The sequence below is a fragment of the Bos indicus x Bos taurus genome, chromosome 13 (genome assembly GCF_003369695.1).
Source record: "Bos indicus x Bos taurus breed Angus x Brahman F1 hybrid chromosome 13, Bos_hybrid_MaternalHap_v2.0, whole genome shotgun sequence".
NCBI classification, from domain to species: Eukaryota; Metazoa; Chordata; class Mammalia; order Artiodactyla; family Bovidae; genus Bos; species Bos indicus x Bos taurus.
The window spans coordinates 43273924-43301717 of record NC_040088.1 but is presented as its reverse complement, the minus strand read 5'-3'; the positions used below and the strand labels follow the sequence as shown (position 1 = coordinate 43301717).

General features: G+C 42.8%; 1 protein-coding gene and 1 non-coding gene across 2 annotated transcripts in view; both read right to left on the bottom strand.

Moving 5' to 3' along the window:
- The window catches only part of RALGAPA2 (Ral GTPase activating protein catalytic alpha subunit 2), a 269547-nt gene that overhangs the window by 147959 nt on the left and 93794 nt on the right, over positions 1-27794 (bottom strand). Inside the window, exons 16-21 of the mRNA XM_027559590.1 lie at positions 26143-26313; positions 13067-13184; positions 12346-12356; positions 11272-11369; positions 5937-6027; positions 4532-4708 (exon numbers count right to left, since the gene is read on the bottom strand). Coding sequence (XP_027415391.1) covers positions 4532-4708; positions 5937-6027; positions 11272-11369; positions 12346-12356; positions 13067-13184; positions 26143-26313 — 666 coding nt within the window. The remainder of the gene's footprint in view (positions 1-4531; positions 4709-5936; positions 6028-11271; positions 11370-12345; positions 12357-13066; positions 13185-26142; positions 26314-27794) is intronic.
- TRNAC-GCA lies at positions 12535-12605 on the bottom strand. The gene has a single exon. It is a non-coding gene; the product is annotated as a tRNA-Cys (tRNA).

Sequence of the window (27794 nt, the reverse complement as noted above, 5' to 3'; positions counted from 1 at the left end):
TGTCCTTATCAGGATAAATGTCTTATTTTTTCTGTCCTCTCAGTAAGTTCTTCAGTTGGTTGTGCCTATGGCTTAGTAATCTTTTTATTTCTTATAGCATCAAAAGCAGTATTTCTAGACTATAAGCTTATTTGCTAAATAAGAGATGAGGTCAGCAGCAATATCAATACTTAGCTATTGTTGTTCACTCATTCAGTCGTGTCTGACTCTGCGACCCCATGGACTACAGCATGCCAGGCCTCCCTGTCCTTCACCAGGTCCTGGAGTTTGTTCAAACTCATGTCCATTGAGTTGGTGATGCCATCCAACCATCTCATCCTCTGTCGTCCCCTTCTCCTCCTGCCCTCAATCTTTCCCAACATCAGGGTCTTTTCCAATGAGTTGGCTCTTCACATCAGATGGCCAAAGTATTGGAGCTTCAGCTTCAATATCAGTCCTTCCAATGAATATTCAGGACTGATTTCCTTTAGGATGGACTGGTTAAATCTCCATGCTGTCCAAGGGACTCTCAAGAGTCTTCTCCAAGACCACAGTTCAAAAGCATCAATTCTTCGGCACTCAGCCTTCTTTATGGTCCAACTCTCACATTTATACATGACCACTGGAAAAACCATAGCTTTGATTATACTGACCTTTGTCGGCAAAGTAATATCTCTGCTTTTTAATACGCTGTCTAGGTTTGTCATAGCTTTTCTATAGAGTTATAAATACCCACTTCTTGAAAATCATAAGCTCAACTGAACAAAACTTACATGTGAGTCAATTCTACTTTCTTATTTTTGGATTCTTGATACTCTGGCATCTGGGGCTTCCCTGGCCAGGAGGGGCTGCCACTTCCAGGGTTGACAATTCCTAGAGATGACAAACAACTCACCAGGGAGTATGTCGTTCACCTGTAAACCTCACAATCCCAACCCAAGCATCCTGACCACCTTCCTCTGTCTAGCTCTCACCAACAAGGGGATGCCCCGGTGCCCTCATCACTCCAGGGTCTGGCACCTGGCAGCCTGGGCCAGTGTCTGTGCTTCAGACTCGGCTGAAATGATCTGAACCAGCTGACCCCCAGTCTGCTTAGTCCGCCCTGCCCTCCCTTCCCTGTGCAAATGGCGATAAAGGACGTTGCCCATGTTTTCCTCTCTTCCTACTTACCCACCAACCTAGGCGACCGACCCCCATGTGCCCTCCTATGGGGCATGCTGTGTCCATATTTCTTTTTTCAAAAATTTCTTATTTATTTTTGGCTGCGCTGGATCTTCATTGGGAACAATGAAAATTTTCTAGTTAAGCCACAGTGGGGGCTCCTCTCTAGTTGTGGTGCACAAGACTTCTCATCGCAGCGGCTTTTCACTGTTGCAGAGCACAGGCTCAGTAGTTGTGGCACACAGACTTAGTTGCCCTGCAACATGTGGGATCATCCCAGGTCAAGGATCGAACCTGTGTCCCCCGCATTGCAAGGCAGACTCTTAAACCCTGGACCACCAGGGAAGTCCCCGTGCCTATTTCTAAAATCTTCTTCCTCATGACAGTCACCTCCATGTCTCCATATCTTGCCATACAAATCCCAGACACGTTTTGAAGCAGTCCACTATAAATTTAACTGTCATTTCCAGAAAGCATGAAATGATTTAAATAAGAAAACAAATACAAAACTAAACTGCTAGCTGGCCAATGATAAAGGAATTTAAGATTTTAGAGGCAGTTTATTATTCCAAGCATTTAATAACTGGTAGGATTATTCAGTGAGAAATGGAGATACATTCAAATTGTTGGATTGCTCGCTTTGCATGTCCTAGAGATCAGGGTAACATGAGTTTGCTTTGTTCATTTAACAAAGAAGTTTTTCTCCTAAGAACAGAAAGTTAAATTCAGAACGGTGATAATCCATAAACCTTATCATATTACGGTTTGTCCTTTTCACACATGACAAGATGAACTATTGAACTGAGTGTACTGATTCTCAATATTAGGATTTCAAAGAAGAGCTGAGTATCTGGAGGAGTTAATCACAGCAGAGAGAGCATCATATGAAATTACCTCACACAAGTGTATTAGACCGAGCATACCAGGCACACTCTGAGATGGGATCAGAGCTAAGCCTTCCAGAAGGCAGACAAAAGAGGTAATCACCCAATTTTCTCTCTCTTCAATAAAAGTAATTAAAGCTGGTCCTTGTTTAGGCAAATTCAGCTTACTGAAAATGTACTAAAGTCTTCGGCAGTACCATGATGATGATTCCCCTTGGATAATCTGAATATTGGACCCAAAGAAACCACTGATTCCATAAGTGTATCGATAATTCTCAAATAGTTTGAATGGGGTTGGCAGTTGTAATTTGAACAGCAGCGTAGAAGAAAGGAGTGGGCCTAACTTTGCAAATGGAGTCAAAACATTCTGGAAGCCAGTTCCAATGCTGGGGCCTACTTTCCAGTGAGATGACATGATTTCTCTGGGTCTCAGCTTCTCCACCCCTCAAACAGAATTTGTATAACCTGACCTGCTTACCATAAAAATCAAAGAGGATGTCTGAAAGTTCTTTGTAAACTGTTAAAACCTTTGAAAATTTATGATATTATTATTCACAATTATTATATTTATTTTCTATATATAATGATTTTGTATTATATGTATTATAGAAATTATCATTATATATATTATAGAAATGATTTTCATCATTTCTATAATGAAAGAATCACAAATTTGAGAAGCACCAATTACTACCCAATAAGTTATAAAAGTAAGCACATTGGTTTTGCCAACTGTTTTCTCATTGACTTTACAAGGCTTCTTTCATGGGCAGAGGTGAACATTTAGACCAAAAATGTCCACTATCTGTTGAGAATGGCACATACAGCATTATAAGGCAATGCATTGTTCACAGTTGTTACAGTTAACTGGTTTGTTTTTCCAGTCTTAATAAAGATAAACATTAAGTGCACATTAAGATCATTCTTCTTGGTCTTCTCTATCTCATAGATAAAAGATTTTTATCTAACACCATTTTTCTATGTAAATTTTATGAAGGTGTTATGCTACTTTATTAGAAATTTCCCAAAACACAGAGACTGGTTAAAATGTATACTGTAATTTATGAAAACCAATTTGCTTAGTTAAAAAAAAAAAAGGCTAAGTTAAAAGTTTAGCCTTTACTTCTAATTTTAAAATGATTTTTAGTGGTTTAATACCACTTTTTACTCAACACGCGCTTTGTGGTTTGCTGTTGCGGTTCTCATCAAGGATGTCTATGGACCTGGGAACGTGGTGGGCCAGGAGGGATGTGGCCGTGGTGGGCACCTCCCATGCTGAGCTCCTCAGAACACTGGCCTCTCCCAGCAATTTCTCACCAAAACCAAGCAAAACAAAAACCCAGCTTCTCTTGGTGCCCTCTGTGTGACAGGCCAGGGAACTGAACCTGAAGTGAAAGAGGCTCACTTTCCCAGGGTCACATGATATGCGTGTATGCGTGGGCGTGCATGCGTGTGTGCGTGCATATGAAGAGCTAAATCTGCTCTATGCGCTTGACGTAGAGGCTCACTCACTGATTCCTCCAACAACTCTATAACATGGACTATTAGTATCCCCACTTTACTGTAAAGAGAAACTGAAGGACAGAGAGCCCAAAGCCAGCTCTCTGTCAAAGCCACCTGGCTCAAAGCCACCCAGCAACTCCTTGGCAGAGCCTGGATGCCATCCCAGAAAGTTCGGCTCTGTAACCTATTCATGAATCTTAGAACTACAAATACTCAAGGGAAAAATGTTGCAAAAAAAAAAAAAAAATACAGAATATGACGACATTTTTAAAAAGCTTAAAACCAAAATTAAATGATATGTTGTTTGAATAGACAGATACTGTGGTTAACACTTTATAAAGAAGTGGGAATGGTTATTAAAAACCCCAAGAAAACTTAAATAATTGCAAAAAATAATTTAATTTAAAAACAACCACTGTGGACAGGGTCACAGTATTCACATGAGATGACAAGAGAAGGAAAGGACTTGAGAAGGGGGCCCCCCTGTTGGGGGGTCTCACTGGTGGGGGAGCTATTCTACTTCTTACGCTCGGGGCAGGCTCACCGGTCCATAACATGTATCACAACTTATCTTGCATGCATCAAAGATTCCACACCAAAGTTAAAGAAAGCAGCAATAGGTAAGTATTCAAATTCTTTAACTTCTCCTGGATTTGTGGCACATGTAAGTTGGAGAAATCACTTTTCTCTGTTTTCAGAGTAAAGCAAATCTGGTCAGGAATGGCAAAGCATTGGCCTAAATATCAGCCACCTCCTCCCGTGTTGGACAGCGAGTGTGGGCATAATGGGCTTCCTCCCCGTTCTTCCACTGTTTCAGAACCCTCTGCACACAGGACACCGAGACTCCGCCGCTGATTATGACCAGTGGGGGTGGGGGGACTGGGGTGGGCACGCCCATGTGGGAGGGGGCAGCCCCCATCATCACTGTGCCAAAGGATGCCCTAGCGTCCTCACACCTGGGAAACCCTGTGAATGCCGCTGCCTCGTCTTAAGGATGTGCTTACCTGTTAGGTTTGAAGCATCCGTGGGCCGGAGCTGTAACCAGTGGCGGGCGTCAGCGTCGGTCACAGTATCTGCAGGCGGGCTCAGATCTGGGTCTTCCTCGCAGGTCTGCCAGTGGCTCAGGGACAGCTCTGCCTCAGTGCTGCAGCCCAGAGTGGGGTCACTGCTCACACTGTCACCTGGAATGACGGAAGACACAGCCCAAGATGGCCAAGGGCAGGGCACGAGCATGTCCATGGTCCTGGCACACAAGGACCTAAGCAGCTGCCCCTGGGGACAGGGGCCTGCGTGGGGCCCCTGGTCAACGACACACAGCTCCCATGTGTGGATGTGAGTTCTCTTTATGGGCTCCGACTCTTCACAGGTCTTAACTGAGTTCCCCTGGTACCCACAAGAGCACATCCTCACACCTTGTACCCTGACTTACTCAACTACAAAACAGAGGTGGCTGGAGGAGGTGGATGGGAATTGATCCCACTACAAAGGCAGGTTCATGCTTCCAGGCTGAAGAATCTATGTCTAGACATGAACCTAGGCGAGTCACCTAGGATCACTGGGGGATGAGGCATCCCACCAATAGAGAATCTCCTCCACTAAGCACTGAAATGCTCCGATGTCATGGTACCGTGATGCTGTCAAAGGCTATGAAGCCCCACCTGGCTATTCAGTCTGACACAGAACCGCTTCTATCGGCCTGCCCCTTAAGTCCCCTGTCTGGCGCACACAGACTCGGGGTGCCCACCCTCTCTGCCTGTAGCCCTCCTGGCTGCCCTTTGTGTCAGCCGCTGACAGTCCCCCAGCCCTGCTGCTTGTAATCTACCATCAGGTATTCACATGCAGAGAACTGACAACTGCCCCAGTCACCTGCGAGGTCCCTCACTTCGCCTGTCCCGGGACTCCAGAAGGTGGAGCCTGAGAGTTCCTGCTCTGCCCTCCACCAGGAACGACCAAGAAGGAGGGGGCATGACAGAGGACCTCAGGGAAGCAGAGTATTAGGGCTGCATATTACAGTACCTAATGGTACATCTCAGCATCCCAGTCAAATTTTAAATACTTATACCACTGATGTTAAGGTACTGCAGAAGCTTTGTGTTCCGAACCTGGGGGAACGTCCAAAAGGAAGACCATTCTTCCTTCTGGGCCTGTCTCCTCACCAGCCATCAGCCTTCATTGTGCTTTTCACCTGGAGACCCAGGGCTGGAAAGACAATTCTCGAAGGTAACTGGGTAATGTTTAATGTTTGACTGGTATTAACCACCCATCTATCCTGGGATTCCAGGAATAAAAATGTTCTGTATCGCAACATCGTGTCTTCAGATGATATCATTTGAGTTAGAAGGTCAAAAGGAAACAAAGTCTATCCATGTTGATGCTGGAGGAACACAGACCACATCTCCTGGTACTTACTCTTCTGTCTCTCCCTACGTTTTCCTTGCATCTGCTGTGAGTCATCTTTCAAATCCAGTTCAATGGGGCTGCTGCTTCTTCGAACTAAGATCTTCAGATAGAAAGAAAGATTGCGCTGGTTACAGAAAAGTTTTAATTTTTACAAGACTGTTAAGTTTCTAGTCCATATGTCTAAAGAAAAAGAAACAAACAAACAGTAAGAATAGTAACAAAAAACTGAATGACGTTCTTCACTGGAAGGATATGGGTTCACTAATTACTGTGACCAAGTTATAAATTACCCAAGATCTGAAATTTAAGGCTTCTGCTTTATCAGTTGGCATCCAATTAACATGGTCTATGGAGGAGGGATGCTAAGTTACATGGAAATCATTTATGTTGAGGTTCTATTTGTACCTCTGCTAGGGTACACATGCATAATGGATATCATCCTCCAGGAGGTATAAGTCACCAGCATGTTGGCAGGGAGGGCGTAAACCCCACCCAGACCCATTCAATGCCTCCCTTGTTACAGGTGCAGCAGGCTTCCCTGAGCACTGCTCAGCACTGGACCATGGGTTAAATATGGGACTAGAACACTGGGAGGCAATCTGCACCCTACATTTTACATAACCGGTGTGGGAAGACAAAACATACACAAATTACACAAAATGATCACAATGTACATTAGCAAAATATGCAAGTCAACTCTCTCTAAAAGGTATGCAGAAGAAAGTGTTACCTTGATCGGCTCACAGTGACAGGAGAGCTGCTCAACAAGGCTACAGACATGAGGTGGTAGAGAGTAGGCAGGAAGGGGCTCAGGGCAGGAAGCACTGAGAAATCAGCAAGTTCTACGTGCAGGAAAAGAAGCCGATTACAGCAGGCCATGCAGGGCAGTCAGGTGGAGAGGGAAACGCTAAGAAGGAAACATGACCACCTTCTACAAGCAGCACACCTGCCAGGGCGCCTCCAACATCAGGCTTAGGAATTTCAACCCAGTATTGACAAAATGAGCAACCATATGTTCCAGACAGTAGCTGATTGTGATTAAAAACATAATCAAAATGGTTAAGTTGACTTACTATCTGTGGAATAGAGTTAAGAAGAAAGTTGCTATGGAATTATGATGGTAATTCAGGAATGAGCAAATAAGGCTTTTGATGATAGAAAAGGAGAAGAAAAGACAAATTTTAAAAATGCTGCAGAATGACAGATAAGAGCTTATATAAGTGTTGTCCATGGGAATGGAACTTAAATTACATAAGGATATGAATCTAGGGGACCATGAGAAAGACGGTGACAAAAGAAGGAAGGGAGGTAGGGAGGAAAGGCAGATGGATGGACAATGGACGGAGGAATTTGAGAAAGTTTCTGATATTTTAATATCCATTTTTGGGCTGAATATCTAAAGAGAATGTACCATAAGTGTGCAACAAAAATCCATGACTGGCAAGATGGAGAATAGAGCCAGAAATGAAGATAGTATATTTAAGGCTCTCCAGCTTAGAGTGTACAAAAATCACAGGATTCAATAAGCCAACTAAAGGAATGAATACTAAATAAGCAAACACATGAAAAGGAGGGACTAAGATGTAAAATTAAAGGACAGAATAATCATTAAGCTAAAACACATAAGTAGGTCATGAATGAAATATTTAGAAGATTAACAGTATGTAAAAAAATGCTACTCAGCTTTAAAGAAGGATGATATGTACCTAATATTGTTGTTGTTGTTTAGTTGCTCAGTTGTGTCTGACTCTTTTGTAACCCCATGGACTGTTGCCCACCAGGCTCCTCTATCCATAGGATTTCCCAGGCGAGAATACTGGAGAGGGTTGCCATACCCTTCTCCAGGGATCTTCCTGACCCAGGAACTGAATCTGTGTCTACTGCATTGTAGGCAGATTCTTTATCACTGAGCCACCTGGGAAGCATATATTTCTAATATGATAATGGAATATACACAGGCTATCTCCTTAATTGAAAAGCAGATTATAGGCTCTTCTGCTTCTGACTCTCTGGAAGATGAAATATCCTCCAACTATAGAACCTACATAAAAATCTGGGGCTCACAGGAAGTAAAACAAACCTTCAAGGGACCCAGCCCCTCTTCCCACTCCCACCCAAAGCACACGGAAATCAGGGCAGTGAAATGGGGCTACCTTGGGCATTAATCTAATATTACCACTGCCAGTGGCAAAAGGAACCAGAGTCCCAAATTAAAGTAGCACTCCCTGTTTTGTGAAACTTCATCACGTCAGAAATCCAGGTTTTCTGCAGATTCAGATTAGCCAGCTAGGAACTCACAATCAAAAGTTACCAAACACCAAAGGAAATTAAAAACCCACCAAACACAAATCTTAGAAACAACAAACATCAGATTTAGATTCCCCACCCACCCCTCAAGGATTTCAGATAATCAGATAAAGAATTCAGAACTGTAATCTGTGACTAGTTTAAAGGAATAAAAGGTGGGAATCACAAAAAAATGCACAAACTATAAGAGATCATGAGAGATTACAAGATATACTTGAAAAATGTTAACCTGAACTTTCAGAAGCAAAACATAAAATTGTTGAACCAAAAAAACTCAATGGGACCATTAAACAGCAGACTATAAATGCATAAGAAGAGAATTATTGAACTGAATGAAAGATCTGATGAATCACCCAGAACGCACCCACATAGCCAAGGAGAATGGAAAATATGAAAGAGGGCTTAAGAGATACAGAACACAGAATAAGAAAGTCTAAATATATTTCTACCCATAACTCCAGAAGGAAAGGGTGAGAGAACAAAGAACGGGCAATATTTGATGAACGGATTACCAAGAATTTTCCAGAAGCAATGGAAGAACAATTATTCACAGATGCCTGACACATATAGCATATCCAAAATAGGACAAATTGTACAGACCAAGAGAAAATGCGCCTAAATATTCTGTAGTGAAACTGGAGGACAAGGATTAAGAACAGTGAGGAACAACAAACAGGACGGACAGAAGACCTCTCAACAGCAACAACAAAAGACAGAAGATAGTAGGAAAAAAAGCTTCCATTAGATGGGGGTGAGGAGGAAGTAGTGGAACTACTGAATTAAGACAGACAAAGTAACCAATGACTTAAGAAGCACCAAAACAAAGCCTCAAACATCTGGGATGCAGTATCTATGAGTATGAGAGATAGGTAGCATTTTCAGATCAATAAAGGAAAATGAATTCAGTATAGGGGACCCAGGATAAGTGGCTATCCATGTAGGGAAAAAAATGAAATTGGATCCCTACTGCCATCCCATAAACATCAGCTCCAGGCAGATGAAAGAGTTAAATGTATAGAGCACAAAACTGAAACATTTATAAACATAAGGCAAATATTCTTATCCCTTTCAAGTTGATATTTTAAATTTTTCAGGGCTTCCCTGGTGGCTCAGTCATGAAGAATCTGCCTGCTAATGCAGAAGAAATGGGTTGGACCCCTGAACCAGGAAGATCCAACATGCTGCAGAGCAACTAAGCCCATGGACCATAATTACTAAGTCCATGTGCCCTAGAACCGGTCCTCTGGAATAAGAGGAGCCACCGCAGTGAGAAGCCTGTGCACTGCAAGTACAGAGTAGCCCCCACCCCCCACCATAACTAGATAAAAGCCTACACAACAACAAAGATCCAGCACAGCCAAAAGCAAACACAGAAATGAATTTTTTTTAATTTTCATAAAATTAATAACAAAAAACGATAATCAAGAATATCAAAATTAAGAGCTTCTATTCATCAAAAGACAACATAGAGAATGTGAAAATGTAAGACACACATTGGAAGAAATTCACCAGAAATGTAACCAATACAGGATCCGTATTCAGACTACATTAAGAATCGGTACAAATAACAAAGACACATCAACAGGAAAATGGAAAAGACATCAGTAGGCACTCCACAGATGAAACACATATGGCCAATCAACATAAGCAAAGACTTTATCGGCAACTTGAGAAATGCAAAACAAAATGAGATCCCATTTCACCCACTCGACTCCCAAGATTTTAAATCTGACAGCAGTAAGTGTTGGCAGGAATGTGGATGAACAGAAACTTTTTACACACTGCTGGCCAAAACAGAAGTGGTACAACCACTCTGGAGAAAGACACATTCTCTTGTAAAAAAGAGCGTCCTTTTTCCCTGGGACTCATCAGTTCCACTCTAAGACAACACCGTTGAGAAAATCTTATAGGTAGATCTTGAAACACATACAAGAATGTGCACAGCTTCATTTCTCATTAAAAAAAAGGGGGGGGGGGGACAAGCTAAACGTTAACAAGAGAGTGGAAAAGTGAACTGTGGTGTACTCACGGTGGAATATCAAACAGCAGAGAAAGCAATGAGCTAGGGCAGCGTGCCACCATGTAAATACAGGGTAATGAGTGAACAAAGTAATCACACCGCCTTTATAAAGCTTAAAAATGAGGGAAACTAAAGGATGCATTGTTTAGAGGGACATACATTTCAAGCAAAACTACAAAGGAAAGCAAAGACACAATCGACACAGAGCCAGCACAGAGCTGTTCTCTGAGGGACCAAGACGACGCCCACAAGGCACAGCAACAGCTATGAAGATGCTCTGGTTTCTGTGCCGGCGGTGAGTCTCCGGGTGTTTATCTGACTGTTGAAATACACACTCAGAATATACATACAAATGGAATGTACGTATAAAGCTGGTATATGCCCGTTAAAAAAGAACCGAGGAACACTCATATCTTCCAGGCAGGGAAGAGTAGGGAGTGACTTTCTGTGTGTATTTTGTACTTTTCTGGGATGTCTGAGTGTTCTATTCATAGATACTACGTTTTGTTTTTTTTTTTAAATGAATAAATAGGAATTATCTGCATGAATGAGTTAGGGCTACTTTTTAATTTTCTTCTTTAAACTTTTTATTTGTGTTTTAAGAAACCTATAAATGCCATTTTACGTTTTTTTAAAAAGAAAGAAACCATAACATCTCATTTATCTGTGAACTCGGGTCAGATGAAGGCTACAACCTACAGTGATACCAGGAATAGGGAGTCTGAGCATCTGCTTGACAGGCAAGGATGTCCTTAAAAAGAGAAAGTGCACATACAGACCAGGTGCGAAATTCTGTTTTCATGCTTACTGCGTTCTATTTTTGTAATGTGACTATAATTTTACATAGAAAGTGAGCAAATCTTTCAAACGTCTCAAGGTCACCTGGCCCTAAAACACATCTAAGTGGAAAAAAACTTTAAAAGATAGTGTCACGGCCACTAGTAAATGTGCGTATCGTGCCAGTGGTCGGTACGTTTATTTTTAATGACACACGTGTGTATTCTGAAAAGATCTTACTGTTATTCCTTCATGCTCTTTCTTCTCATGTCCTTTGCTCTCCTGAGCAAGTCTGGGCTCTGAAGAACTCACGCTCTGTGCATTTTCTAGCTTTTGGCCTAGAGAGTTGGGGGTGGGAAAGGGGGAAATCAACAAAAGAAATATTTCAGATGGTAAAACTGGGAAAAGATTTTTATACACAAGCAATGATTAAATTTAGATATTTTAAGACATGTAAAAACAAGAGTGCAGGGCCCAGCACGTGAGCAGCCTATGGATCACGACTGCCCCACAGACCTGGTCTCTGATGAACAGAGAACTTTACTGTCGAGTGTTAATGTTACACATGGTGAGGGGAGGGGGAGCAATAAGGCCTGTCTGGGGGCCTTGGAGAAGGGGTCTCAGCCAAGAGCTGCCTGAGTCAGCCAGGCTGGGGAAGGGAGGAAGGGAATGGGGAAGGGAGCATGAGGTGGCTCAGCATTGCTAGTGAAAGAAGTAACTGACAACCACTGTCTGTAACAGAGAATGGGATATCTCCACCGAGCCTGCCACCGTTAATTAAAAAGATCAGATTCTATGTGTAGTCTGGGGCCAATAAATCTTCTTTAAAAAATAAATGAACAAATTCCTAGGGAAAAAAAACCACAAAATTTATGCAAATTAAAACAAGAAAAGGAAAATATGAAGTCTTAGAATGATTTAAAAATCTGAATAGTACTTTAAAATCTTCCGACAAGAAAACTCGAGGCAACTGATGGATTCCACCAAATATTCAAGGGAAAAAGATCACAACAATCTTACACAAAGACTTGTGGAGAACAGAAAATCTTCCAGGTAACACATTTCTCAAGTTGTCTTTATTTTATATTTATTATTTTTCTTCCGAGAGAATTTCTAAGAGGGGCTATACCCTGCTCATTTGACGAGGATGGCATGACCCTGACACAGGCCTACAGGACGGCTTGGTTGATTACCTAACTCATGAAACTAAGTACGTATGCTCACTGTCACCAGACACACTTAAACATGCATTTTCACTGTAAAACACATTTGTCAAAGCTCACAGGTCTAACCACCTGCCTTGCCACCTTTCACCCTGGTTGCTGCTGAAAGCTGCTGGAGAAACTGTGTGGATTAATGCTAGTTGGTGTGCATGCCTGCTCAGTCGCTCAGTTGTGTCCGACTCTGCAACCCTATGGACTGTAGCCCGCAAGGCTCCTCTGTCCATGGGATTTCCCAGGCAAGAATACTGGAGTGGGTCACCATTTCCTCCTCCAAGGGATCTTCCCCACCCAGGGATTGAACCTGGGTCTCCTGCATTGCAGGCAGATTCTTTACCACTTAGCCACCAGGGAAGCCCATAACGCTAATAATACAAGTTATCATTTTTCAACCTCGGCAGATCTACATGCTGCTAATAAGCTTCACAAGTCTGGTCAGCCATCCACCTCTCATCCCTCACCCCATGACCCCTCTCCTCCTGGCCTCTGCCCTAACCTGCTGCCGTTCCTCGCCTGGGGTGAACATCCTCTTCCTCCCACCTCCTCCAGCCACTCTGGATTTCTTTTTAGTCCTCAAACACGCTACACTTGAAAAAAGGACACACACACACACACAATTCAGATAATTAGATAAAAATAAGTAGTGAAAATATTTCATGTGATTCAAGAAATCACATCCTTGCAATCAAACTCTAAAGTAAATTCCCTTGAAATAAACAGAACTAGGATTAAAGTAGAAAGCCCCACGACACGCAGCCTCTCCCCAGCCAGAAGCTAGGGTCTCGCGTGCGTAAAATGCTGATACCTGGGGGGGCTCAGGACACAGCGGCTCGGTGACCTCAGGGCTGCTGCCGCTCCGAACCATCGGCTGCTGCCCCAGGGGCCCAGATTCGGTGGCAGGTGTGTTTTCTGGCTGCAGGTATTCTTCCACTTCTGTGGGCATTAACACAGAACACACAGGGATGGATTTCAAAACATTTTAAAATAATTCACTACTTCACTGACTTTACAAAATGTCGTTTTAGATACTTTTTCCCCACAAAAATTGTGCAGTAGGATTAGTGGCTTTCACAATAAAGTTTTCTATGCTTGTTAGAAGTTCTACTTCACTCCAAGGGTACATTTGCCTTCTAAGTTCTACAAAGTGTTTTAATTCAAAGTGAAGAAGTAAAAAAAAACAAAAAACAAAAAAACAGAAAGCGCAAGCAGAATGGTTGACAACTGTAAGTCATAGGAGCTTTAGGGACAGGCATGCCCAGGGGAGGGGGAGCCAGGAGATGCAGGGACAGGGCATTTCCACTTGAGAGAGCAGAATATCACATACACACACACACGCACGCACTCGCACACACACACCACACCCGGAAGGAAGATGAAAGAAAGCGGGAATTTTAACTTTATCATTTCTTTTAACAGATAACTGTACAACGGTCCAACGTAAAATACTGCAATTATTTAATGACATCACCAAATGCAAGCGTGAATTTATCACTCAGGTACAAAAACGATCCACTGGTATTTTTAGAGAATCGATAAATGTACATCATAAAATAGAAAACCACAGCTGAGTACTGACCACTGGGTGATCCCAGCTAGGATCAAGATAAACCATGTTCCCCTAGAGAAGTCCCTCCTAGCTCATTTCTAAATGTCATGGTTCATTTTAATCTCCCAAGACAACACAAGGCGCTGGAAGGGTCACCCCACCTCCTGTCTGCAGCATGGAGGCTCCAAGGTGACATAATCCCTGACCTCCGGCTTTATCCTTATCAGCCTCCTCCCTGCCCTCCTCCCCATGGCCTCAGGAAGCCCCCCTACAACTGAGATCTAACAGTACCACCCCTGCTGTGGACATCCGAGGCCCCTATCACTGTCCACTCAAGCTCACGCTCCTCACCGTGAACAAGGGCCCCTTGATATCACCCCAGAGGCTTGACCCCCACTAGGAGTCCTTGTGCTCTTCAGTCTCGAGCAGGCCCAGCCCACCTGATCCTGCTGCTCCCCCCACCCCTGGGTTGACCTCCACCCCCCACCATGCTGCCCAGGCTCCCCTCCTGCAGGACTTGCCATGTGGTCCAGCCTGTGACCCCACCGCTGCTTCCCCTCCAGACTTCATCCTCCTTTGTGCAGCCTCAGAACTCTACATCCATAACCCTAGGATCATGTTTTCTCCAAATTTTCATTAGTCACAGTTTCAGTCCTTCTGACAAACTATGACGAACCCAGACAGCAAAGACATCACTTTGCCAACAAAATCTAACTAGTCAAATCTATGGTTTTCCAGTAGTCATGGACAGATGTGAGTTGGACCATAAAGAAGGCTGAGCGCCAAAGAATTGATGCTTTTAAACTGTGGTGTCAGAGAAGACTCTTGAGAGTCTCTTGGACAGCAAGGAGATCAAACCAGTATCCTAACGGAAATCAAGCCTGACTGTTCATTGGAAGCACTGATGCTGAAGCTGAAGCTCCAATACTTCCACCTGATGTGAAGAGAAGACTCATTGTTAAAGCCCCTGATGCTGGGAAAGATTGAGGGCAGGAGGAGAAGAGGGCAGCAGAGGATGAGATGGTGACTCAATGGACATGAGTCTGAGCAAACTTTGGGAGACGGTGAAGGACAGGGAAGCCTGGTGTGCTGCAGTCCACGGGGTCACAGAGTTGGACATGACTGAGCGACTGAACAACAACAATCAGTCCTTCTAAGAAGGGAGTGATCAAAACTCAGCCTGTACTGTCCTCCCTGGACGTGTCACCTGATTCATCCCCTGAAATGCAGCCAAGGTGTCCTCTTCTGTGTAACCTTCAACCAGAGCCACAAGCCAAAGGATTGGTTCACCCCAACCAAGAGCTGTATGTAGGAAAATTCTAAATATAATAGAGGATTTCACTGAAGGGCTGTCGCTTTATTTTTACTATCCACACAAAAACTCTATTTTTAAGTACATGGATGCAAGTTACCAGACCTCAAAGCCAAAGTCCAGGTGTGAAAGTAAAAGTGTGAGTCGCTCACTTTTCGATCCCATGGTCTGTCAATGGAATTCTCCAGGCAAGAAAACTGGAGTGGGTTGCCATTCCCTTCTTCAGGGAATCTTTCCAACCCAGGGATTAAACCCGGGTCTCCTGCACTGCAGGCAGATTCTTTACTGTCTGAGCTACCAGGGAAGCAGGGCCATGGTCTAAATCCAGATACTGTCAAGAAGCTGGACTCAGGGAAACAAGCAAAGGAAGGCAGGGTAGAAAGAGCAGACAGATCCACCACAGCCTCGTCTTTCCACGTCGTCTCTGCCCTTCTCTGATCCTGAAGAGCCAAGAGCTGTTCACTTCCCTACAAGAAACATGAGACATCCATAAACACCATGCTCCATCCAGCATCCCAGAGACAGACCAGGCCCCCTACAGCTCTGCTCTCAGACTCCTCAGTATCAGGCAGAGGAAGCCAGATGACACCACCAGCTGTCCTTCCCACTGTTTTCTTTCCTTGTTCGTTCTAATTATGCAAGACACTGACACCTTCTGAGAAGGGCTTCTATTTGTTAATGAACCTACTTGTAAATCCAGTGTCAGCAGAGGGAGCCCAAGAGCTGCCTGCTTCTATCAGAAACAATTGGCACATGCCAGTCTTTATAGACAGTGGGAAGAGTGGGCTTTATTCCCTTGAACGTGATGCCAAGAGCTGGTAGATGTTGGTTTCTGGGCTCTGAGCAGAAACAAATAAGGACTGGGCCAACGCTGGCAGCATCTTTTTCAGGATACAGAATATCGCCATCTGGTGGGATGAAGCCCAGCCTTGACTACAGCTTCCAAACACGAGTGTCCCCACCGGTCCTCAGACAACAGACGGATAAAGAGCCTGCAGGGCCAGCTGTTCTGCCTTCCCAACAGGCTGGCCTGATGTGGCTTTAAGGCTCTGCTTTTGTAAAAGGCTGATCAAGCCTTCTTAGGTGAAGGACAGCCAAGCATACAGAAACCACAGGAACAGGTGGGATAGGAGACCTGTGAAGAGGGGGAGGGTGGAGAGCGAATCCCGGTCACAGGAACTGCCAGGCTGTGGGGTGGGTGCCCTGAGCGACTCCTGGACTCGGCTGTCACAAGAAAGAGGGTGAAGGGGGAAAAAAAAGCACGCAAATTCTCTTTATCTCGCAAGTTAAAGCCAATTTCCCGATTTGGAACTGTACATTTTCGGGGCTTTTCTCATATTTTGTTCTATGCTATGCTAAGCTAAGCTAAGTCGCTTCAGTCGTGTCCGACTCTGTGGGACCCCATAGACGGCAGCCCACCAGGCTCCGCCATCTCTGGGATCCTCCAGGCAAGAACACTGGAGTGGGTTGCCATTTCCTTCTCCAATGCATGAAAGTGAACAGTGAAAGTGAAGTCGCTCAGTCGTGTCCTACTCCTAGCGACCCCATGGACTGTAGCCTACCAGGCTTCTCTGTCCATGGGATTTTCCAGGCAAGAGTGCTGGAGTGGGGTGCCATTGTCTATACTTAATATTTGTTCTGTACAGATGAACAAATGACTACCAGAAACATTTTCTTGGTACTTTTTTTCTTTCTTTTTAAAACAGTTCTTGAGCTCCCCCTGCTGGCTTTTTATTTCGGTTAAGGCTGTCGCTCTTCTCCAGGGTCAGATGTAGCAACTGCTCTTTTCTAACAAACTAAAACCATTTAACATTGATACCAAAAACTAAGATCATGGCATCTGGTCCCATCACTTCACGGCAAATAGATGGGGAAACAGTGGAAACAGTGTCAGACTTTATTTTTGGGGGCTCCAAAATCACTGCAGATGGTGATTGCAGCCATGAAATTAAAAGACGCTTACTCCTTGGAAGGAAAGTTATGACCAACCTAGACAGCATAATTAAAAAGCAGAGATATTACTTTGCCAACAAAGGTCCATCTAGTCAAGGCTATGGTTTTTCCAGTGGTCATGTTTGGATGTGAGAGTTGGACTATGAAGAAAGCTAAGCGCCAAAGAATTGATGCTTTTGAACTGTGGTGTTGGAGAAGACTCTTGAGAGTCCCTTGGACTGCAAGGAGGTCCAACCAGTCCATCCTAAAGGAGATCAGTCCTGGGTGTTCATTGGAAGGACTGATGCTGAAACTCCAATACTCTGGCCACCTCATGTGAAGAGTTGACTCATTGGAAAAGACCCTGACGCTGGGAGGGACTGGGGGCAGGAGGAGGAGGGGACAACAGAGGATGAGATGGCTGGATGGCATCACCAACTCGATGCACATGAGTTTGAGTGAACTCCAGGAGTTGGTGATGGACAAGGAGGCCTGGTGTGCTGCGATTCATGGGATCGCAAAGAGTCGGACACGACTGAGTGACTGAACTGAACTGAACATTGATACCATGGGGTCACAAAGTGTCAGACATGATTGAGTAACTAACACTACTACTACTGCTGAAACTCAACATTCATAAAACGAATATCATGGCATCGGATCCCATCACTTCATGGCAAGTAGAAGGAGAAAAAATGGAAACAGTGGCAGATTGTATTATCTTGGGCTTCAAAATCACTGTGGATGGTGACTGCAGCCATGAAAGTAAAAGATGCTTGCTCCTTAGAAGAAAAGCTATGACAAATCTAGACAGCATATTTAAAAGCAGAAACATCACTTTGCCAGCAAAGGTCCATATAGTCAAAGCTATGGTTTTCCCAGTAGTCATGTATGGATGTGAGAGGTGGACCATAAAGTATGCTGAGCACTGAGGAATTGATGCTTTTGAACTGTGGTGTTTGAGATGACTCGAGAGTCCCTTGGACTGCAAGGATATCAAACCAGTCCATCCTAAAGGAAATCAACCCTGAATACTCACTGGAAGGACTGATGCTGAAGCTGAAACTCCAATACTTTGGCCACCTGATGTGAAGAGCTGACTCACTAGAAAAACCCTGATGCTGGGAAAGATTGAGGACAGGAGGAGAAGGGGGCGGGAGAGGATAAGATGGTTAAACAGCATCACTGACTCAATGGATACGAAGTTTGAGCAAACTTTGAGAGATAGTGAAGGACAAGGAAGCCTGGTGAGCTGTAGTCCATGGGATTGCAAAGAGTTGGACATGACTTAGTCATTAAATAACAACACTGATAGGCAAATATCAAGGTAGAGGATTATCTGATGTGCAAAACAGAAATAGGACAGTCTAAGTTACATAAAAAGGACATTATAAATGCTGGGAGGTCTAATGCAGTCTCTGTTTTGAATATTACACCATTCAAATCACTTCAAAGCACTGAATCCTATCTCAGAATCACCAGATTACGCACATTCTCTCAAGCAGGGCTAACCTAGTAACCCAAACTCTAAAAGCACCAACTTTTTAGCTTCTTGAGAGGCTACATTACGCAACGCCCATTACTAAATCACTGCTTTCTAAAGCTCATTCAAAGCACTAAAAAATGATCAAATAAAGGCTGATTTCATTTTTCCCCACTGAAAGAAGAGTTAGTGTGATTAAATTAAGTGTGCAAACTCTTCAGAAACTTCAATTTATCCCAAACGTCTGACTACTTTTCAAAGACATTTCATTCACTCTCTAATTTGAGGCTTCCTTAATCCATCTTACTAAACAGACTGAGACTCATTCTTCAATTACCAAAATTTCGGGTTCTGTTTACTCCTCATACGAGGTTGCACAAGCAAAATTAATCATGTAGTTTCCTAACTTTTAAAACACTGGCCACAAACCAACTTGACCCTATAAAAAGCACAAGAGACATAAATCAATTCAACATCTTGACGTGTCCCACAAGGACGCTGGGGACCCTGTTCATAAGCACGTCCCGACAACCCGGTGCTACCTGGAAGCCATAAAGCCAGATGCAGGGGCAGCAAAGTGAGGCTTTCAATCAGGCCCCATTAAGCCTCCTTTGGAACAAAAGAAGATCATGACCCTCTAATTACAACCATTATAATATTCTCCAAAGAAACATAAAGCCTACCATCTGCATGGCCTGTGCTACAGATTGATAAATGTCTGAACATAAAAGCAGTTAAAAGTGCAAAACAGCTGGAAAGAACTGTTTCCATCGAAGAGAATAAAAAAGGAAGTCACTGAAACTGCCAGTTTCACCCTCAACGTGTTCTTTTATGCAGCTATTCATACGAATTAACAGGATACAGGTGGTCGTGACTGTCCCAGAATTCTGCTGTGATCAAATAAGGCATCCCAAAGGGATCAGAATAAGACATCAGAGTGGATGAAGGTAAGAAATTGTCTACTGGTTATATTATTAAAACACATGTTGGTGAGACAAGAAACAAAACCGAGAAACGTTAACCTAAAAGAACACAAAGTTAGCTGACTGTCATCTATAGTAAAGAGGGGCAACTTTAAAAGTGTCTGTAGGACTTCCCCGGTGGTCCAGTGGTTGGGAATCTGCCTGCCAGTGCAGGGAACACAGGAACAACAAGGGAAGCCCTCCCAATGAGAAGCCCTCACACTGCAAGTGAAGAGGAGCCCCTGCTCGCTGCAGGAGAAAGCCTGAGTACAGCAATGAAGACCCAGCACAGCCAAACATAAAAAAAGTGTCTGTGTATTATGCACACACGGATATATGCCTAGCCGACTATATCTGTATTTAGCAACAGGTTAGCAAGATAAGCCAGCACCAGAGTTTAAAATGGAGCACACATTTAATCCTCTCATGGGCCAACCCACGGGGGACATAAAATCTCCTACTGAGGACTGACACACGTCGTTTCTGGGCCCAGGCCTTTAATACAACAGTCACCCAGGACCGTGGATCACTTTACTAGTACAGCAGACATGGCATCAGACGAGGGAAGAGCTTGCAAACTGTGGTTTGCAGATGAAACATCAGCAAATCATCCTCAAAGTCACTGTACCGCTAGGTCCTTTTCTCCCTAAAACCAGGAGGAGGATGGTGAAGGCACAGAAACATAGACCAAGCACGGCCTGCTTCATTCCACCCTAAATCGAGATCTCTCAAGCCTCAGTACCATTGATATTTTGGGTCAGACGGCTCTCTGCAGCAGCCTTGTCCATTGTAAGATGGTTAGCGGCATCCATTTCCTGGACACAGGGAGCAGGACCCTGGCTTGATGACTACCAAAGTCACCAGACACTGCTAAATGTTCTTGGGGGGCAAATCGTCCCCAGTTGAGAATCCCTGCTTGAAATCTTATTCAACTTCTGTTGGAACTGTGTACATACATATGGGAATTGAGAACCTGAGTCAACTAACATATAATAATGATTGAGGAAAAAAAACCTCCAAAATGAGATTACTAACAGGAAGAGATTTCTTGTGAGAACATATTCTGGGCAAACTATTTTAAAAAACTTAAACAAAATGGAGTGGGGGAAAAAATGGGATGTGAAAAAGGAACACTTTTCACCTTATGGGCATATATCAGCCACATAGAAAGCAAAACTAATTAAAATACTTTTTTAATCATCTCCAGGTTGGAGTATTTTTTTTTTAAACCAAATTGTGAAGCAGTTAAATGTTCATCAGTGATTTAACTGACTGGTGACCATCTTCTCATGTACCATTCTTACTATTTTCCACCTTCAATATTTACTAGACAAAAAGAGCTTTCTAAGAAACGCAGTTCTTATTCTTCTATCATATTCTAGAAGTAAGTAACATGACATTTTATGTATTCATCAAGGGTATGTTGCTGTGCTAAACCAGAGTATGACATGATTTACTGCCACTCAAAGCCACAATTAAGCTATCTCCAATATTAAATAGATACTAATCTATAATACTATCTTTCTGAGACCAAAAGGACATGAAAACACTTCCCTCTTCAGTAAGAAGATTCATTTTGGGATCACAGAGAAATAAGTAGACACAGACCTAATTATTCACTATAAATCCTTTTGTTGAGGTGTCCATGCTAATAATTACTTTTGATGCGACAACATCTTAATAAACCAGAAAGGGCAACTATATAAACAATATGTAGCTGAACTCAATTTTAACTGGCTAAAGGCCGGGAATAACATTTCTTTTGAAAATTAGCAATTTTCACCATTGTTATTTTTTTTACTCAAATTGTTTTTACTACTCATTGTTATTTTTCATACTCAATAATCAGTATGAATCTGTGTAAACTGATCATTATTTTATACATGAATATGATTTATTCACTCCAAGGAACTCTAGCCTGCATAACTTTTCCAGTTCATTCATTCTGAGGGAGGCCCAGCAAACACACTAACATTGGCAGGCTCAGAACCACTGTAGAATTTTACGAAGATTCCCTTCCACTATAGGCTCCATATACAAGGCACACAAGGCTGGCATCACTGTTTTCCCCTCTTAAAACTATGGTTCTCTGGACATGTGGACACAAGGGGAGAAGGGGAAGGTGGGATGAATTGAGAGAGTAGCATTGACATATATATACCACTGTGTGTAAAACAGCTAGTGGGAACCTGCTGTATAAAATAAGGAACTCAGCTTGGTGCTCTGTGATGACATAGAGCAGTGGGATGGGGGGGCAGGAGGAAGTCCAATAGGGAGGGGATATATGTATATACAGAGCCGATTCACTTCATTGTACAGCAGAAACTAACACAACATTGTAAATCAATTATATTCCAATAAAAAAAGAAAAAAAGTATGGTTCTCAGCTCAGAATGCAAAGCCCAGATGCAGAGATTCTGCTTGACTATTTAATTGCTACTGAGCATCTAACTACCTAGAAACAATTGACATTCTTTGAAAATAAACGCCAAGTGCAATGGCCAGGCACACATGCGTGAGGCGGGGATATTAACAAAGGAAGGCAGACCCAGGGGCGAGCGAGCAAGCCAGCGGGAGCAGCCCAGGGACACAGTGGGACAGAAGAGACAGTATTACAGTACCTGACAGCCTGTGGGAGCAAGAAGAGTAAGAGAGACCAGGGAAGAGAGCGCTCACGGTGTGGAGGAGGAGTGGGACGCTTTTAGTAGCGGGCAAAGCCTCAGAGAGGTGGGCACAGTTGCTGATAGACTGGCTTCGCTTAGCTTCCAGGAGAGACAAAGCAACAGAGTCAAGTGTCAGAAGAACATCAAGATCTTTCACTTCTTCCTTTTCCTTATTATTATTATTTTTCTGGGCTCGCTTTAAATATTCAAAGGAGGTCACTTCAGACTTTAAAGGAAGTTGGCACAACGCACAGGATTTAATGATAAGTCTCTAAATACAGCCAACTTTCAGTCATGCTGATGGCGAGGAGAACGGGCCATTCACAAATGATCGATCTCCGTTTTGGAATGCCTTTTGTGTTGAGCCTTTCCTTTTTTTTTCTGCTGTGTATCAGATTTGCGTTTGGGTCGTCTGTTTACTTGGGCAGACGTTATAACCAGTTTTCTCTTCTAAAAGGACCCAAACGAAAAGACCATGGTGAGGGAGGGAAGAATCTAACTTAAGATGAAAACTGTTTCATAAATAATCAGGCTTACTGAGAGACGACTGCATTTAAAAGCAAATCACTTCAATTATTCTAAAAGCTCAAGAACACATAAAAGTCAACTTGCAGACTCAAGGATCTGACATTTGGGAAAAAAAGTTAAAATCTTCATGAAACACAGCCTTTGAAATCACACTTTATGCTGATTAAGTCCATAATTTCTTACTACAAACTTTAGGATGTTCTTAACTTTTCTATATACTATATATTGCTACTCAAAACCATTTGAGGAAATGAATGGACGTAAGGAGAGAATACGCCTCATACATATGAAACCATCATCAGGAAAACCAGTTTAGTCTTTAAAACACAACTAGGAAGGTTCACTTACTGTATTATTTCCACATGATTTTATTTAACATTAATGAAATAGACCTACAAATGGTAGTGAGGCTTTTGCAAAAAGCAAACTTCTTACTTTTCCTGTCTTTTCCCCACTCTCTGACTACCAGAATTCCCAGCTCTAGAGAACTGTCTGCAATGCATAATCATAAACATGTTAGATACTATTTAGGTGAAGACAACTTCCGTGTAAACATCAAACTAACTTGACTTCAAATTTCCTGAAAGATGTGTCCATGTCTCAATGTCAGGGATGCTTCATTTAAAAAGTTTTCCTTTTATAAATCAAATAATTGTGCATTTTCCCAAAATTGATCACTAGATATTTTAGAAATAATAAAATATAGGTTATTTTGTGTGAAAATCTGCTTTAACCATTCACTTTAGACATGTAAGGTTTTAGCATCATTCACACTCAGGAAAACAAGGTCAACTTTTTAATTCTCTAAGATTCTCCCTGCCTGTCCTTTTAAGGTGCAAAAGAGTTAATTCTCTGTTAAATTAATCATCATTTCCTCACTCCACAATTGCTGATTTTATATTTCCCTCTCGCCACTATCACTGACATTTTCTCAGTCTAAGTATAGTCTGTGGGGCAAACTAGAATAATCTTATAATATTCTCTTACTGGGATTAGAAAAAAAGACACTTTCAAATAGGTCTTCCATAATAAACATCTTCATGCTAACAGGGCAAAACCTAATGTCATGAGCTGCTGTTCCCTCATTAAAAGGGGGCCTCTACACAACCAAAATCTACCGTGAGAATATTCTGGGCCTCCTCAGAAGACTAAAGATAAGTAAAAAAAAAATTGAAGTGAGTAAAAATTCTAATATGTAGTCTAGATAGATTACTTTTATAAAACAGTATGATATAGTAAAATCTTCAAAAATCATTGTCTTCACAGGCAACAAAAAAAGTCATAATATTTTAAAATTTTAAAAATATAAAATAGGAAATACACATATATTCATTGTTGTTGTTCAGTCACTTTAGTTGTGTCTGACTCTTTGCTACCCTATGGGCTATATAGCCCATCAGGTTCCTCTGTCCATGGGATTTTCCAGGCAAGAATACTGGAGTGGGCTGCCATGTGTATAAAATATTGGGTTGGCAAAAAAGTTCATTTGTGCTTTTCTGTAAGATTCTATGGAAAATCCAAACAACCTTTTTGGCCAACCGGATACAAGAAGATAATAGATCTGTCCAACTCAATAGCTCTCATCTTCACTATCTGTTAACGGTTAGGGTTCTAAGTGTTTTTGACTGAATGACTCCTACAAAGGTCAGGTTTATGGTTTTGAAGTGACACACTCTACAAGCGCCTTTACTTGGTTTTACTTGTTTTTGCATGGCTTCTCAGGCAATTGAGAACACTGCCAAACAGGCACAGAGGATTTTCTAAAACCTACCAGCACCTCTACTGTATGGTTGGTCTAGAATACCTGTTGAAAAACGAAGGTGCAATCTCTCCTACGGCTGTGCTTTGGCCAAGTAGTGGCATATAGAACGTGCAACATAGAATCATTTGTCTATGTTAACATGTGAGAGGGTTTCCCTGGACGCTCAGCCGGTAAAGAATCCACCTGCAAGGCAGGAGACCCCAGTTCAATCCCTGGGAGAAGGGAATGGCTTACCCACTCTAGTATTCTTGGACTTCCCTGGTGGCTCAGACAGTAAAGAATCTGCCTGCGATTCGGGAGACCTGGGTTCAACCCCTGGGTCGGGAAGATGCCCTGGAGAAGGAGTGGCAACCCGTGTTTTAAAAAGTGCTTTGAATGAGCACTTTTGTCCCCTCTGTAATTCAGGGGTTGAGAGGGGCAACAGGCAGTGTGGGAGGCTCAAGCATGGCATGAACTCCTATTCTGATCCCTTTCAAGGACCCAGTGGTGGAAGAGAGAGAAGAAACTCTTGGATGAGAAAGGAAATAGGTGAGTGAGCCTTCCCAAAGCTGCCTGTTTCCGGGAACTGGGTCTCTCCTCAGGGAGAGGATAAAGGAAGCAGTAAATGAGGGATAATGACCCACAAATATTATCGGAAAAACAATGAGGCAGTTAGGGTTAACGTGTAATATATTTTCATAAAAACAACAGGATTCTAAGGCATCTGTTGGAAGCCTTGACTGAGCACTGGAAATTATGCAGAGTGTCAATGAATCTTTGGTTTATGATCAGAGGAAATTGTGACTTTTTCTCTGTAGTCAACATGCTGAATATCAATTTCAATTGCATGGCATTATTGATGTGAAAAGCAAACCTACATGAATCTGTCTTAACTTTGGCTTTGTTTTTGATGTGGACCATTCTTAAAGTCTTTACTGAATTTGTTTCAATATTGCTTCTGTTTCATATTTTGGTTTTTCTTGGCTGTGAAGCACGTGGGATCTTTAGCACAGGGACTGAACCTGCATCCCTCGCCCTGGAAGGTGACGCCTTAACCACTGGACTGCCACGTAAGTCCCAGACAGGAATCTGTCACTGGGAGGGCTTGCAGCTTTACTTGTTCTTATTAAATACTGTATACAAGCTCATACTAAAGAGTTCTCTCTTTTAAGAATAAAGTGTAGCAACGGTGTGATTAACGGGAGGTTCCCATTCAAGTTCTTATTCATTCTAACTGACTGTATGGTCGTGTAAACAAACATGTAAGGTGCCATTTTCCTAAGAAGCAGAAAACGTAGATTCTTCCTCCAGTCCTGAAAACTAAAGCCTTAATCTCCTTTTCTTTGGTGGACTAAGTTTCCACGCTGTCTTAAGATGAACACTGAACAACAACGCAGCCGGCTGTGCAATTACCAAGAATCCATCTTCCTCAAGGTTCAAACAAAACGCCAATTTTCTCTCTTTTGCACCAAACATCTCACTTGATATTCACATCTCAAGTTCTTTATCATGATGCAGAATTTAGAAATAAATAGTAAAAACCACGATTTGGAAAAGTAGACAGAAAGCTGAAAAGATATAGTGACATCTCAGTCAGTAAAAGGCCTCGTACTTTAAGTTCTGAGTGGAATTTTAAAGCTGTAAAAAAAATCCTTATAAATCCATTAAAATCCTATAATTCCTATACATCCATTCCATGGAGAAATACTAGGACTTGCGCTTACCGGTTGCCTTCTGGCGGACAACGTTTCTGGCTTTCTCGACCCCTGGCGCCCCGGACGTGGTGGCGCTCCTGAATCTCATGGGCTCGGCCACGGCCACGTCGGGGTGGCTCCGCCAGCTCAGAGAAAAGGACCTCCCCACGGTGCTTCCTTTCTGAGAATCTGGAACACAGCCTATGAGACGAGAAACACAATCCAGGGGCTGGTTTCTTCATGATTCCTCCCCTAGCCCGTGCCACTCAGCAAACCCCCTACATGGAGTGACGTATAATCAGCAGGTTCTCCTGCAGCAGACTGGGTACCACTTCCTACACTGCAATTTAGGAGGTGAGTCATCCATCAGGCAACTGAAAATTCCTGTTGCCAAAGTATTTTTCAAGCCCCTTCAGTGGCCTCAAGAAAATTCTCCTATCTTCACAGCACTCATTCTGGTGTACAAAAACATGAATACATCTTTCTCAATGTAAGAACAATGTCAAATGAACTATACCACTGTTCCCTGTGTGTGTTAGTCACTCAGGCGTGTCTGACTCTTTTCAATCCCGTGGACTATAGCCCACCAGGCTTCTCTGTCCATGGAATTTTCAGGCAAGAATACTGGAGTGGGTTGCCATTTCCTTCTCCAACTACTGCTCCTGGGACACTCCAAAAAATGCTTCTATAAACCAGAAAACGAGAGATCACTGATTTTAGAGCAGTATTCTGTCCTGCAGACGCAAACCTCTCCACAAATCCCTGAGAGAAATGCACGCCCATAAACTCTAATTATAGTCAAGTGAGCAAAGTCAATGAAATGCTACAAACAATACAAAAATCCTTTTTAAGTGAAGTTCCGAAACAGTAAAATGTTGAAGATCTGGGATTCATCTTTTCTCCTCTCATACTGCTCTAGACAAATATATCAAGTGAGTGGTCAGGGATCAAACGGATACAGAAGAAAAGAGAAAGAGACACTTAGAGGGTTCTGGGCACATGGCTGGCGGATGCCACCTGTGGCTCATTTGCACACCCAGATTCTTCTGAGAGTGTACTTTGTTTCCGTAAGTCTACTGCTTATACAGCAAGGATTTCTACAGTAAATATTTATATCCATTTTTGGAATAAAGCAACATGAATAAATCAGAAATATTTGTCATGGTCATTAAATAACCAAATTTGTTCTGTATCTGTCCATAAATAGCATTTTTTTTAAGTTGTTTACTTTCCCAAGACAAGCTTATCTCTGACAAGCCTAGGAATCTGTGTTCACACGGTGGAAGGGAAGAGAATATTCTGGGGGTTCAAAGGGAGGGAGGATTATAAGAATTTGAGGAGTTGGGGAATGTGCTGAGTTTTGAGAAGATCCTTACTTTCTCTCAGCCACTCCCTCTATCCTGAAAGGCATCCTCGTCAGGTAGACTCTGCTGGGCTGAGACCCACAGTCTTAGGAAACCAAGTTCTTGGATGGAAGCATCCTGACCCTCCTGGACTCTGGGTTTACACAGAGACCCTCAGAGCTGCTACAGAGGTCACTACAGAGGCCCAGGGCCCAGGCTCTGGGCTCCCTGCCCTGACTTCATCCCATATCTCCACTCTTGTATATTTTTTTTAAGGAAGGGGCTCTGTATAACTTCAACGAGGGAGGAACAAAAAGGGATCTTCTGCCTAAAGTATGT